The following is a 15605-nucleotide window of genomic DNA, read 5'->3' on the forward strand; positions in this document are numbered from 1 at the left end:
ATTGTGCTCCATTTCACAAGTAAATAAGCAAATTCAAGTAACTTAAAACTACCGCATTCTCAAATTCAAACCACTAAATGCCATGGTGGGAGTGGAGGGTTGATTTTTGTTGTTTTGTTTGTTTGCCTACAAAATTGTCAATTGCCGAGAACTTTGTTCCCTCCACAGAGTAGCTGTGGAGCTACTGGTCACTCTCATATACTCCTGGTAGGGAAGAGTATGATTTTTTAAAAACTATTTTTAAGTGGTTTCCATCACTGATCTTTAAAAGTCTAGTCCCTCATTGTTCATTTTGTCTAAAACAATTTGGCAAAATGTATCAGTAGCCTCAGAAGTTCTTCCGTCATTTCACTCAGCAGACATAATGTTGAGAATCTCTCAAGATAGAACCACCAATCCAGTCACAGATGTACACAGGAAAACATTTATTGGAGGATTTTTTTTTTTCAGCTTGTCTACCAATCTGCAAGCAAAGCTACCAACACTGAAAACAGCCCACTCACATGTGCCTCAAGTCAGCCATCACAGTCGACTGAAAGTTCAGGATCCAGTTAATGCGTAGTCCATTTTATTATATGGGTTTTAAATTATTTGCTATTTTCCAACAAAATTGTCTGGTTCAGGAACTCCCATGTGATAAGTGCATATAATAAATCCTTTATTTCTAGCATTAAAAAAGTAAGTAACATTAAATGTTAACAATATTTAAAGAATATTATTTTGAAGGGGTGCCGGATCCCTGGCCCACGCTGGACATACACCTGTCTCAGCCCATCCCTGGGGAGACCACTGGCCTTATGGCAATTGTAGCAGACACGCTGCCTGGAAAGAAGGCCAGGCCAAGATCTCCCAGAGATAGCATGTCTCTACCATACCGGCTTTTCTCAGCACACCTGCTCCCCTTTCTCTTCTCTCCATTAGGCTCTGCTTCATTTGCCACCTGCTTCAACCTGGCTGCCACGGCCCCTTTCTCAGCCTATCAGCTCTCCATATGCTTTGAACTTCTGCCCCATGGCCAAACCTCCTGGTCACTCGATCTCCAACTCCAATTCCCGCCCCCCTCCCAAAAGAAGAGGCGTCTGATTGGCTCACCTGAATTTTTTAAGTCAATCCCAGAAGTTATTCGTGACTTTATCAGCCTGGAGGCACAACCATTGACTCAAGTTTAATCAGTGAGGCCACGGGGAGGACAGAGTTAGGAAAGAAGCAGGGTGGAAGATGGTTGACCTGTCTGAGTCATTTGCATAGGCTTTGGGTAATCTTCCTTAAAGACTGCTTCTGCCAGCCCACGTTGTCCAACTTGGGCAGGATCAGACAGGTCTATGTCAGGGAGCGGCAGTGGCAGCCTGACTTGGGATAGCAACACTGAGATGAGATGAAGAGGGCGTCCATGAAAGAGACAGCAATGGTAGCCTTGTGAGAACTTTCAGAGTTCAGGTGGGCCAAGAAGGGTGTCTGTGTGGCACCTGGAGCATTAGAACTAAGAGAGGCAATGGGAACATTTGCAATGGGTGCTGCTAAGGGCAGCCCAACATCGAGTATAGAGGTCACCCATGAGCCCTGGTAGGAAGTGCCAGAGTCCAGGTGGGATGAGGAGGGCATCCACACAGAGGGCACAGAAATAACTACAGAATAATCACATACAAGGGGCATTCATCAAAGAAGTAATACATACTAAGGAAAATGGATCTTGCTGTCAGTGTAACAAATTCGAATGAACCCTATGATATTCTGGTCCTGGAGATGTCTATGAAACAATCGTTCTTAAAATCCATGAATAGATATGGAAATACAGATTTGTATGTCTATATAGGCATGCAAATAATTCCCTTGCTCTGCCTACTGAGAGGACCTGGAGCACACTGAGTGTCCAGATCTTGGTTTCTAAATATCATTCTCCACTAAAAGAAGCCAAGTATTCTTGGAGAAATGGTTGATTCCAGGGCAGTGCCAGGAAAGGTTTAAGATAAACCTGAAATTCTTGTGCCAGCAATTAAAAAACTACCCAAAGAATATAGGGACATGTTACTAGGGCACAGAAACTTTTAAAAGGCTCCCACAAGCCAAACCTGGAACCATTGGGATGTTCAAATAAATAATGACAATAACAGATTATAGCTCATAAGACGCACTAAATTCCATAATGAGATAAATAAATACACAAACAAGTGGGGAGTGGAGAAGGCATTTCCATATAGTGGAAAGCTAAATGAGAAATACAGGAGGAGTGATGAAATTAGAAATAAGTAGCAATAATTCAAAAAAATTAATAATAATTCAGGCAGAAAACATCAATGGATGCCAAAACTGGAGGGTGAAAGTTTAATAAGAAACACGGCATTTACATAGTCTTAAAGTGCCACCCTACTCAACAAGAGAAAAACAATATTCAAAAATGAAAAAAGGACCTGAATAAACAACTGTATATGAAAAGATGCTCAACATCACTAATTATCAGAGAAATGTAGGCCCAACCACATGAGATACCACCTAACAACTGTTGGGGTGGTCCTTATCAAAAATAAAAACAAAACAAAACAAAATAAAAACAAAAACAGGAAGCAACAAGATCTGGGGAGGATGTAGAGAAATTGGAACATTTGTACACTGTTGGTGGGAATGTTGAATGGTGCAAACACCATGGAAACTAGTATCGAGGATCCTCAAAAAATTAAAAATTAAAAATAGAATTACCATATGATCTAGAAATTATACTCCTTTGCATATATTCAAAGAACTGAAAGTACACCCCAAAAGATACTTGTACACTTGTGTTTATAGAACATTATTCACAATAGCTAAATCATGGAAGCAACCCAAGGGTCCATCAACAGATGAGTAGATAAGCAAAATGTAGTACATACATACAGTTCAGGGGCACCTGGGTCACTCAGTCAGTTGGGCATCTGCCTTCAGCTTGGGTCCTGATCCCAGGGTCCTGGAATTGAGTCCTTGCTGAGCAGACAGCCTGCTTCTCTCTCTCCCTCTGCCTGCTGCTCTGCCTGCTCGTACTTTCTCTCTGGGTCAAATACACAGAGAGAGACAGTGAGAGAGGGAACAGAAGCAGGGGGAGTGGGAGACAGAGAAGGACCCTGGGATCATGACCCGAGCCAAAGGCAGACGCTTAACAACAGAGTTTCCACAATAAATAAAATCTTTTAAAAAGGAAAGGAAAGGAAGGGAAGGAAGGAAGGAAGGAAGGAAGGAAGGAAAGAAAGAAAGAAAGAAAGAAAGAAAGAAAGAAAGAAAGAAAGAAAGAAAGAAAGAAAAGAAAGAGAAAGGAAGACATTCAATTCATTCTTTTTTTTTTTTTTTTTTAAAGATTTTATTTATTTATTTGACAGAGAGAAATCACAAGTAGGCAGAGAGGCAGGCAGAGAGAGAGAGAGAGGAGGAAGCAGGCTCCCTGCTGAGCAGAGAGCCCGATGCAGGACTCGATCCCAGGACCCTGAGATCATGACCTGAGCCGAAGGCAGCGGCTTAACCACTGAGCCACCCAGGCGCCCCATTCAATTCATTCTTAAAAAGAAAGGAAATTCTGATATATGCTACAAAGTGGATGAACCTTGAGGACATTATGTTAAGTGAAATAAACTAGTCACAAAAAGGCAAATACTATATAATTACATTTAGATGCTTAGAACAGTCAAAATGATAAAGATAGAAAGTGGATAGTGGTTGCCAGGGGCTAGGAGGAGAGGGGTATGGGGAATTATTCTTAATGGATACACACAGTTTCAGTGTTGCAAGATGAAAAGAGCTCTGGAGATGGATGCTGGTAATGATTGGCACAACAATATGAATGTACTCAATACCACTGGACTGTACTCTTAACACTGGTTAATAAGTTTTTTTTCATTTTAAGTACCACCCTACAAAATATTGTAGTAGGTTGAATGGTGACCCTCAAAAAGATACATCCATGTCCTAAGGTCCTGAACCTATATATGTGATGTTATTTGAAAAAAGGGTCATTGCAGTTGTAATTAAGTTAAGGATTTTGAGATAAGGTCATCCTGGATGACCTGGTTTGGGCTCTAAATCCAATGGCAAGTGTCCTTATAAGAGATAGATGAGAAGACATGGCCAGAAGGAGAGCGCTGTGTGAAAAGAGAGGCAGAGTCTGGAGTGATAAGCCATGAGGAATGCTGACAGACACTAGAAGCTAGAAAAATCAAGGGAGGATCCTCTCTCCCCTAGAACCTCTGAAGGGCATGCAGCCCTGCCAACACCTTGATTTCAAACTTCTGGTCTCCAGAACTGTGAAAGAATAAACCTCTGTTGTCTTAAGTCAGCCAGCTTGTAGTAATTTGTTACAGCAGGTCTAGGAAACCAATAAATTACTTGCCACATTTTGATAGTTGCATTGTGGTTAAGTCCCAGAATGTCCTTCTGTGTAGGAAATGCACACTAACATATTCAGGGGCTGTGGGGCATTGGGTCAGCAATTACCTCAATTACAGCAATTTACTCCCAAATGGTTCAGGAAGGGGAAGGGAGAGGCCCTTTGTACTCTTCTTGCAACTCTAAGTTTGAAGTTACTAAAAAAAAAAAAAAAAAAATCTCCATCCTAGGGATCTAGTGACTTGGAAGAGGTATGACAGTGGATTTTTTGTGGACTTTTGTTGGGTTCCTTGGAGCTTCCCTGCAGAAGATGTGCTAATGTTTCCTGTAGTTTGCTCTTTTTGGCTTCTTCGTCAGCCCAAAGGCTTTGATCAGCCCATCCCTCTTGGCCCAGTCCACCCCACCATCGCTGAGCAGGTGGCCCCAGGCCAGCTCCCCTCCATGGGCTCCATATTTGGTTTTTGAGAAGCCTGATACTCATTGGTACATTTGATCCCACAATGCACTCAACTAGTTCCCAAACTCTAGTGGACACTTGCAAAGCTCTCCAAGTAATCTTAAAGCCTCTCTTAATGATAGAAATGCAAATACCTCTCTAATCCGCAGTGGAGGAACACATAGGACGATGATCACCCTCCTTTCTCCAAGCACAACTATTTTGGCCAGATATGGGTGATTAGGTAATGTGAGTGGAAATGGTCAGGCACAGCAACTGTGCGAGCTCTTGAAATCTACTCTGGAGATGTGCTCATGTGATCGGGACAATAGGAGGAGCCACGCTTCATGGCCCCGTACCTGCACAGAAAAGCTCTTGTCAAAGTCATCTTGCAAAACCTAGGTAACAGGTTTTATCTTACTTATCTCTGGTACATTTTGCACTGTTTCAATAACGTGTGTTCTGCCAAATCACACCACCTCCCAGGTGTCATGTCCCCTGGCCACCCAGGATGCCTAGCTTAGTTCTCTTTATCCCGAAGTCGTACTCTTGGTTTCCTTAAGATTCTTTCCACCCTGAGCCCTCTTCTCTTCTCACTCACCGTACCCCACTGATATCACCATCCATTCCCTTTGCTTCACGGGACTGTGGGTTGTCCCAATGTTTACAATGATACCTCAGGTTCTCCAAAGCCTGCAATAGAAAGACGGATTTATCTTTAGAGCCCAACTCAACCCAAACAACTTAAGAGGTTAGACCCTCAGGGGCCCAGCTCTGGAAATATTTTTAGGAAGAGCTGGATAAAAGGCGCCAGATCTGGGATGAGTTCCAGCCTCGAAGCCACCAAGGCATGGTGAACCCTGTGTTGGGGTTCGCTCAGTGGGAGATGTGGCGCATTTGCCTGGGGTCACTCTGAGAGTCTGAAGGCGGGCAGAAATGAAGTTTTTCCACCCTGCACACTTTCTTTGGAGCTCTCAATTCAGTTTAAAATCTGCCTTTGAAATGGAAATACTGTAATTTCAAAATCTCAGCGGGGCAGTTGGGGATGGAGGGTGTGGAGTGGGTGAACAAAAAGCCCTGAGGCCTGCTTTTGACCTCTTCTTCTCCACTAACAAGCTCCAGCACACAGCTGAGCTGCCAGCCCTCTGGCTCTTGCTGTTCCTACGGTGGCTAAGTCCCAGCGTTTCTGGGACAGAGCTAATTGCAAACAGTATGTCCTATTCATCACAAAGTCTGCACTCTTACTTGTCAGACTCCATGTCCCATATTTTCTTCAGAAAATATGATCGCCAGAGCTCTGTTTCTCAGCGGTCTAAAACTTCCCAGGAGAGAAACCGAGCTAACATACATCTATTCTGCCCCGATGGCTCCATTCTATCCCCTCCGGAAACGAAACCTACCCTTGGGCAGAAGAGCTCAGGCATCTACCCCCTCAGTTTCATGACAGTTTCACGCAAATTAGTACATTTATTTACTTGTTCATTTGATTTCATTAAGCTCATACTTTGCTTTCTAACTGGTAGTTCACAAGTGAATCTTGGGGTCTGCAGTCAGAAAATAACTTTATTCTTGTGGGTTAGCTCATCCCTGAAACTGGGTGTGATGGCAGGCAGAGGGCAGTGCTGTGGGCTAATAAAAGATCCTCTGGCTGCCTCCAATCTCAAGAAAGGTCTCACTTTAGTAATTAAAATGTCCGGTCACGAGTAATTTCACTAAAGCTTCTCCCCTGATAGAGCTTGAGCCTGCTGTAGCAAGGAGAGATGCGTTCAGTTTTTCCTCCTGTTCCCTGTCTCCTCCTCCCTTACCAGGCTCCCTCTAGCCCCTCTTGTTTAAAAGAAAAGAGGTGCGCACAGGGAAGAAGGAAGGTCCAGGATAGGTGAGGCCTTCCTTGGCTGACACCTGGTTAATATACCACTGAGCTCTGGCCACAGCAAACGTTCAAAGCTCACGCTGTCGGAGCTGGGAGCATGACCAAATCTGGCTCTTGCATGGGGGGTTTTTGTGGGTATCTTTAGGAAGCCCCTGCTGGAACACTGCTGGTTCTTCTTGTGATTGGGGCAGCGAGTGCTTATGGGATGTATTTCCCTCTGGCCCTGGGAGTTCAGTGGGAATACAGGGGGATACACACCACTTGGGGCTGCTCTTTGGGACAGGATTGGAAATGACTCTGGGGAAGAAGGGATGAGTGTTAAGACAAAGCCCCTAGGGTGGCAGCAAGCCGAGCGGGGGGCTGGATGTCCAGCTTCCTACAGGAAGCCTTCCTTCCCTTCTGCCCGACACAGTTCGCACCCGTTCTGCAGTGGCCTTGCCCATAGTAAGCAGACCTCTTGGGTTGGTTCAAACCCCAGTCCTTGATGCCCCTCAAACTCCTGGGGACAAGCTCTCCATGAGGTGCCCTTGGAGCTTCTTTCACAAGAATGGACATGAGGGGAAGGCCCACCCCTTCTCCTTGGAAGGTCACTGCGAGTCAGCTCAATATCCACTTCCTACTCCATGCCCTCTGGCCTCTGCGCCTTCAGTCCCTTTCTTCCCTCGGGATGGATGAAGGTCTACATGCTGCAAACACATTTTTGGTTTTGGGGTTTTTCAGGTTTTTGCTTATCTGTGTTACCACATGCTGTGTAAGTGCACAGGTAGTCTGGAACCTTGCTTCAGAAGACAAAGGCATTTGCCAGTTTGCTCTCAGCCTTTGAACCTCAGCTGAAACTAGAACAGAAGTCAATTTTTAACATCCTGTTACATGTTATTTATTCCATCTTGGCCAGGGCCCCTTAACTCATGGAACCTTTCTAAAAAATAAAAATCTGGGTTTTTAGAGGGGCCTTGCCCTTTTGAGCTTTCTGAAACTTCTAAATATATTTCACGTATAGCAGAGCACAGAGTTTCCCTCACACAAGCGTATCTGCGTTATACAGGAAAATTTAAGAACAGCTCCGTGAATAGAAAATAGACTTGAATGAAATGCAGCAGTGTTGTTTTTGGAATAGTGAGCACTTAGGAGATTTTTCTCCCTTCTTTTCTCTTTTTTCTACTTTTTGAAATGTTTCAGCTTTTCTTTAGTGAGCCTAGACTGGTTCACAAAATCCTTTATCTGCAACTCCAAAATCCAAAAAGGTATGGGCTGGGGGGCGAAGGGTAGAGAATAGGATTAGGGGTGGGGAGGGGGGTAGGAGCTCTGAATACTAAGGATTTCTTCCCCCATAATTAATAATCTATAGTTAGTTTAACTTGAACTGAAGGGAAGCTACTTAAAGCTTTTATCTCAGTGTGAACTTTCAAATATTTTAGTGCAGAAATAATCATGTGTTTACTTACAACCTGCCTCCTCAGACTACGGGGGGTATTATGTAGTACACACCATAAACCCCATACCACCTCCTAAATTCCAAAAATAATTCTGAATTCCTTAGCACATCAGGCCCTATGGGTTTTGGACAAGTACTTAATAGCCTATACTTTTGAAAAGAAGAAAATATAATGAACTGTGTTATTATTTTTCTTGTTCTACTAGCTTCTTCTTATAAGTGACCCATCCCCACCTCTAGTCTTTGTACAAGCATTCCCACCCATCCCTGGCCCTTCTGTACCTTCTCTCATCAAAGCAGAATTCATAGCCTACCTCCTGAAGGTGAAGTTTGAACTTTCCTGGTTAGTTCAATATCTTTCTTCACATAAATATCCAGTTTAGATTTGGGACACATGGTTTGCCCGGTCACACTAGTTTGGGCTTTAAAGAGACACAGTGACTCATAATTTAATGATAGTTTACCCAGCTGCTATCATAAGATTTCAGTAAGCCCCTCCAAAGAACTTCCCTCTCCACTTCTTCTGGGAGCTCCTAGATCAGGTTCAATGAGTTTATGTCACCATGCATCTCCTGCTCCCACACCCACCCTCAAAGCCCACCATAAATATCCTTTATGGATAAAGACCTTCTTTCCTACTGAACCTCTCAACACAGTCCTCTACTCCAGAAAACAAACTAGAAGACTCTGAGAAGGGAGTAGACTCAAATATGTAGGTTCTCTCCATATTTTTTTTTAAGAATTTTATTATGTTTAGGTAATCTCTACACCCAACATGGGGCTTGAACTTACAACCCTGAGATCAAGAGTCGTGTGCTCTACCAACTGAGCCACCCAGGTGCCCCATCTCTCCATGAATTTGAGAATTACTGGTTTAAAGGTTTGCAGATCAATAGCAGGTCACAAAATTTAAGACATAAAATTTGGTTATAATGACTGAGAAAGACAGTTGCTGTTTACCTCATGCGTAGTTTTCCTAGTAAAAGTTAAAGAGTTTTCAACAGAATTTGTTCAATCTTGACCCTTGTCTAATAATTCAATATATTTCTTCACCATTTAAAAATATTTTTTTAGGGGCACCTGGGTGGCTCAGTCAGTGAAGTGTCTACCTTCAGCTCAGGTCACGAACCTGGAGTCCTGGAATTGAGCCCTGCCTCAGGATCCCTGCTCAGTGGGGCATCGGCTTCTCTCTCTTCCTCTGCCCCTTTCCCCACTTGTGTGCTCTTGCTCTCTCTCTCTCTCTCTTAAATACATAAAGTCTTTTAAAAAATATATTTTTTTAAACCATGCTTCTACCGGTGAATTTTCCAGGAGGGTTTCTTCCATGTCTGGCTGCTTCTCTACCTCTCTCCTCTCTTCCTCTTTCCCTTTCTCTCTTCTCTCGAGAACAACAACAAACAAAACACCACCACCACCAAAAATCTCTTCTTTTCTCCTGAAAAAAAATTTAATATCTTTTTGCGCTTTGGCAGAAGCTAAGGCATAACTAAAGACAGAAAGTGGGATACACTAAGCTCCCTTAATGGGACCAAAATCACTGTTACAGGAATTCAGACTATGGTTAACATGGTCTCTTTCTTCTGCATCCCTGTTGCTACCTGGACAGACAAATAATACAGTCAATATCTTTATTATCATCTCAAAGGGAAGAGTGAGCAGATATGTCAACCTGGAACCTGTGAATGTGACCTTATATGAAAAAAGGTCTTTACAGATGTAATAAAGGTAAAGATCTCAGGATGAGATCATCCCAGGTTATATAGGTGAGCTTAAATCCAATGGCAAGTATCCTAATAAAAGTAAGACAGAGACAGAATTGAGGAGGCCATGTGAAAATGGAGGCAGAGATCAGAGTGATGCATTGATAAGCCAAGGAATGCCTAAGGTGGGCAGCAAACATCAGGAGCTTGCAGAAACAAGGAAGAATTCTCTACTTGAGACTTTGGAGAGAACATGGCCCTGCTGATACCTTGGTTTGGGACTTGTAGTCTCCAGAACTATGAGAAAATAAATTTTTGTGGCCTCAGGCCTCCAAGATTGTGGCAACTTATTATGGCAGCCCTAGGAAACTAACATAAAGGGACTAGAAGTGATTAGCCCTATGGGTAGCTCATCTGTCAGCTTAGAAGCGAAAATAGTAACGCTATTCATAAATCTTGCCTATTTGGGGGCTTAATTGTCAAGCAGACAGAATCTTCACCAACTCAGGAATGGCTTCGGAAAAATACTCAGATAAATAACAGTGGCTTCTGACTCAGTGATGTATAGAATTGTTGAATGACTACTGGACACCTGAAACTAATATAAAGCTATACATTTGCTATACTGGGATTAAAATAAAATAAAAAAAGAACAGTGGCTTCTTCTGAGGAGCTATCCCCTGCTGCTTGAAATTGTGGGCCACTAGAGTCAAATTTGAATCCTGATTTGGCTCCTGGTTCTCCTACTCATTAACTCTGTAACATCAGGCAATTGTCTAGCCTTGAGACGGGCACCTAAGAGCTAAATAAGTGTTAGCTCCTATTATCTTCATTTTTGTGATTTTTTTGTTTGTCTACTCCACAGGGCCGTTTGTCTGTTTGCTTATCCTTTTCCATGGCTGGAAATGGCAACCCCAGTCCCAACCTTACACAACTTTTTAGTTCAAAATCCAACAGCAGCTAATTAGAATCCTTGCATCACTTATTTCAATATCTTGAGAGAGACCATGATGGATGTTAAGCCATTGTGCGTGCTAGCTATCACTGGCCTCACCTTCTTCTATGACTGTGAAGGCAAAATCTTTTTGAAGGGTATGTGTGTAGAGAGGTAATGGTTAAAGAAAAAAAAAAAAAAAAGACAATGGTGAGCATCTCCAGAACTCAGCAGCCTTTAAAATTTTGTATATTTGAACCTATTTATATATTCTTTCATTATCTATGCCTTTGATTTCATGCTTTAAAAAGCATCTCTTGGGGTACCTGGGTGGCTCAGTTGGTCAAGCATCTGCCTTCAGCTGAGGTCATGATCCCAGGGCTCTGGGATCGAGCCCCATATCATAATCAAGCTCCCTGCTCAGCTAGGAGCCTGCTTCTCCCTCTCCCTCTGCCCGCTGTATCTCCTTCTTTTTTTTTTTTTTCCTCTCTCTCTGTCAAATAAATAAATACAGTCTTTTTAAAAAAGTATCTCTTACCTTGAGATCATATATTGACCCTCATTTTGTTATTTTACTTTCCACATATACTCTCTAATTTGAATTCTTTTATTAGAAGGGTACTTTTCTCCAAATAGCCTATTTGTCCCAACATAATCTTTTGAATAGCTCATACTTTTCTCACCAATTTAAAATGTGAATACTAATCGCAATCACATTTACTAAATACTTCTATGTCCCAGAGTTTGAGCTGAGTATATTACATTTCAGCTTAGCAGTATTATTATCCACATATGACAGCTAAGAAATGCCATACTTGGGATTCACACTCAGGTCATCTAATTGTAGAACTCATATTTTTAACCACTATGCTACTCTTTTCTCTTCTTTTTAAAAATATTTTATTTATTTTTTTGAGAGAGAGAGAATGAGAGAGAGCAAGCATGAGAGGGGGAACGTCAGAGGGAGAAACAGACCGCCTGCGGAGCCAGGAGCCTGCTGCGGGACTCAATCCCAGGACTCCAGGATCATGACTTGAGCAGCAGGCAGTCGACTGCTCAACCAACTGAGCCACCCAGGTGCCCCCACTATGCTATTCTCATAAATAATTTGGTCTGTTTTTAGCTTAAACAATAGAAAACATTTTTGACGTAACTGAAGTCCAGATTGAAGGCGGACTTGGCTCAAGCTCACTCCCTATGATTCTCTTGACTCTGCTCTCTTCCATGTGTGGCTTCATCCCTAGGCTGACAGTGAGATAGCTGCAGTAATCCTAGCCCCCACATTCATGCACAAAATTGTCTGGTAGAAGAGAAACAAAAAATGGCTACTTTAAGAAACTCTCCCAGAAGAATAAAAAATTTTCTCAGACTCTCCAACAAAATTCTCCTCAAGACATTGGTTGAGGGCACCTGGGTGGCTCAGTGGGTTAAGCCTCTGCCTTCGGCTCAGGTCATGGTCTCAGGGCCCTGGGATCATGTCCGGCATCAGGCTCTCTGCTCAGCGGAGAGCCTGCTCCCCCCCAACCTGCCGCCTATTTGTGATTTCTCTCTCTGTGTGTCAAATAAATAAATAAAATCTTAAAAAAAAAAAAAAAAGGCATTGGTCGAAAATGGAGCACATGCTCATTCCTGTGTCAATCATGGGCCAGGAGATTGGATTAAATCAATTATACCACCCCTAGCATTAGAGATGGTATCAACTTTCCTTTGGAACATGGGCAGCATAAAAGTAAGGACTCTCAGTAAGGATTAGGTTCAGCTCTCTAATGCATAAAATTTAAAACAGCAATAGATTAAATAAGTCAAAAGGTTAATCAGTCTGGAGGTAGGCAGTACCCTGGAGGTAGGGCTAGGAGGGAGGCTCCATGGTCACCCAGTTTCCCTCCTCTCTTAGTGCTCTCCCAGTCTCAACATGTGGCTTCTACTTCATGATCTTAGGTAATTCTGGAGCCACAGCCAACATATCTACCTTTAGGCACCAAGAAGGAGGAAGGAGTGGAAGGGAGAGACTGATTTCTTCTTTTAGGGACATATTCCAGAAATCACATGATACATTTCTGTTTACAACCCATTGGACAGCACTTAGTCATTTGGCAACATCTGGCTCAAAGAAGCTAAGAAATGTGGATTTTATCCCAGATAATTATTTTCCCAGACACACATCAGAGATTCCACTACTAAAGAAGAAGAACAAAAGATATATTGAGAGCATGCTAGCAGTCTCTACAACAGGTAGAAACATGAAATCAATCGGGGTTCGGTTACAGAGGAAGAAAGGGGAAGTAAATTCTGGTTAGGCAACCAACAATGTGTCCTGAAGCCCTCACGGAGTCTTTGGTCCAGTCCTAGACTAGTCAACAACCAAGCGGTATCAGATACTCTGGTTGGACATCGTGTGCCACACACACCCATTCCTGGAACTTGACTGTAGAGTAATTCCAAACCAAAACTCATGATTGAGAATGGAGTTGGAGAGATTTGTTTGTATTTTTTTGAAGAGTTAATACATTAAGAATTGAAGTTCAGATTAAAGATATTAAGCTTTTGTTCTAAATTATTTTCTAGTTTCTCATTTACCCATTACCTTTATAGTGATGTTATTATAGCTATTGCTTTCACATATAGAAGTTTTACATTTTATATCATCAAATATTTTTTGCCTTTACATATTTTTTTTTACTTTTCTGTTAGAATGATCTTTCATAAACAAGGATCTGATAAATATCCACCTATATTATCTTCTTTCCTGATTGAATTATTTTTTATCAGTCAGAAGATGCTTTCTGCTGCACATATAACAAAACTCCACTTATAATCACTTAACACTAAATAGGGCTTCCCTTTTCTCAGGGAATAAGTTCAAGGTTGGTTTAATGGACTTATTATATCTTCAAGAATCATTTTACATTTCTGTGCCGTAATTCCTAATATGTAGCTTTCCTCACGTTCACAAATGACCACTGCAATGCTAGGCATCACATCTGAAGTACATTTAGGATGAAAGAAAAGAGGCAAAATTTTAAAAATGCATGTCACCTGAATCCTCCTAGTTCGTTAGGAAATTATTTTCTTTTCCAGAGACCCCCTTTGTTAGATTTCTCATTGGCCAGAACTAGATCATTGGCCATACAAAAGATCAAGGGAATCTTGAGGAAATAAATATTTTTATCTGAACACACTGCTGTCCTGATTTTAAAAAAATCAAATTCTAATATTAAAAAGGGGGAAATGGATATTGGGTAAACAACAGTGTCTGCCATACTTTTCATCTAGAATTTTTTGAATATATGATATAGAACAAGGAGCTAATAATTATTTCCAATGAGTTAACCAACTTTACTAGCATCTTTATTGAATAAGTCATTTTCTTTCATTGATTTGGTAAGTTTATAGAGTTTCCAATTCCAATAACAGCAGAATGGTACCTAACAGACCAGCCTGCTCCAGATCAAACTTTGGACAAAATATAGAAAACAACCATTGAAAGCACTGGAGAGAAAAAGCAAAAACTTACAAAAACTGGAGAGTTGTTGACACCTGAAAGGGGGAAACAGGGAACTGACAATAGATGAGTTTTATAGCTTATGCCTAAGGGCAGTCCACAATTAACACCATATCTGATCTGGGATAGGCAACTGCCATCTTACTACCTTGAAGAACCAGAAAAAAGAGTTTAGGGTTTCTGTAGCATCCAGAAAGTATAGGGGAACATACTGGAAAGGAAAGAGCCACAGTGGAACAGTACCAAATTTTATATATAAACTCTTCCGTTTATCCTTGAATTACTCATGGATTGTGTAGATACCAAGAAACCAATTAAGATTAAATAATTCGGGACGCCTGGGTGGCTCAGTTGGTTGGACGACTGCCTTCGGCTCAGGTCATGATCCCGGAGTCCCGGGTTCAAGTCCTGCATCAGGCTCCCAGCTCCACGGGGAGTCGGCTCCTCTCTCTGACCTTCTCATCACTCATGCGCTCTCTCACTGTCTCTCTCTCAAATAAATAAATAAAATCTTTTTTTAAAAAGATTAAATAATTCAACAGAGATTTTAGCTGGAACCTACTGCAAGAGACACAGGATATAAGCTAAGTTAAATTTCCACCTGAAAAAAAAAAAAGTAAAAAATCAATACTTTTGGAGGAGTATGACAGAATCCAGAGACGCTATAATGTTTCATTCACAACATCAAGAACACACTGCAAAATTACTCCATATACAAGAATAAGAAATATGACTGATACTTAGGAGGAAAGGCAATCAATGGAGATCAATCCTTAAATGGCCCATATTTTAGAATTAGCAGACAAAAATTTTAAAGTAGCTGTTATAACTCTTTGCTCAGCAAAGAGTCAAGGTCTCAGTCCCCTTCTAATCCCTCCTCTTGAAAAGGGTATAATGAAGAGGTCACCCTATCAGGCATATGTCCACATGTCCTTCCCCAAACTGACTGAGAATGAACAGGGGTGATGAAAGTAAGAAAAGCAGTTTTAAGCAGAAAAGCAAAGACAAGGATTTTCATTTCCCTTGTACAGAAAAGAAAATCAAATAATAGGTTGCTGTGTTGGCAGAGAGCTCTTGCCAAACCCTCAGATCTTTGCTGTCTTGGGTCAGACGTAGCAGAGTTAGTGGCTATGGGATTACATGGCTCTTTTGTAGTCCCACTCATAAACTCCCCTTCCCAAAATCTAACCAGTCTTTCTTCAGTGAAGCTTTTCGTGCAGCCCACCCCACCTTCCACTCCAGTCTCTTCAAGGGAAGTTTCTTTGATATCTTAACAATCTTTTTTTTATTCAGAAATTCAACACAGCATGATAGCCTCTATATGAGCAAAGAGAAACTATGCCTCAAAGGGTAAAAGGACTCCACAGGGGTTACAAGTCCTACT

The 15605-nt window shown here is 41.8% G+C and overlaps 1 protein-coding gene across 7 annotated transcripts in view; it reads left to right on the forward strand.

Moving 5' to 3' along the window:
• The window catches only part of HSD11B1 (hydroxysteroid 11-beta dehydrogenase 1), a 65432-nt gene that overhangs the window by 45677 nt on the left and 4150 nt on the right, over positions 1 to 15605 (forward strand). Inside the window, exon 6 of one of the 7 annotated variants that reach the window (XM_032318460.1) lies at positions 451 to 650. The exons of the other annotated variants lie outside the window; for them this stretch is intronic. Coding sequence (XP_032174351.1) covers positions 451 to 488 — 38 coding nt within the window. The 3' untranslated portion in view covers positions 489 to 650. Of the gene's footprint in view, positions 1 to 450; positions 651 to 15605 lie in introns of those variants that run through there. 7 annotated transcript variants of the gene reach the window in all.

The sequence above is a fragment of the Mustela erminea genome, chromosome 17, assembly GCF_009829155.1.
Source record: "Mustela erminea isolate mMusErm1 chromosome 17, mMusErm1.Pri, whole genome shotgun sequence".
NCBI lineage: Eukaryota > Metazoa > Chordata > Mammalia > Carnivora > Mustelidae > Mustela > Mustela erminea.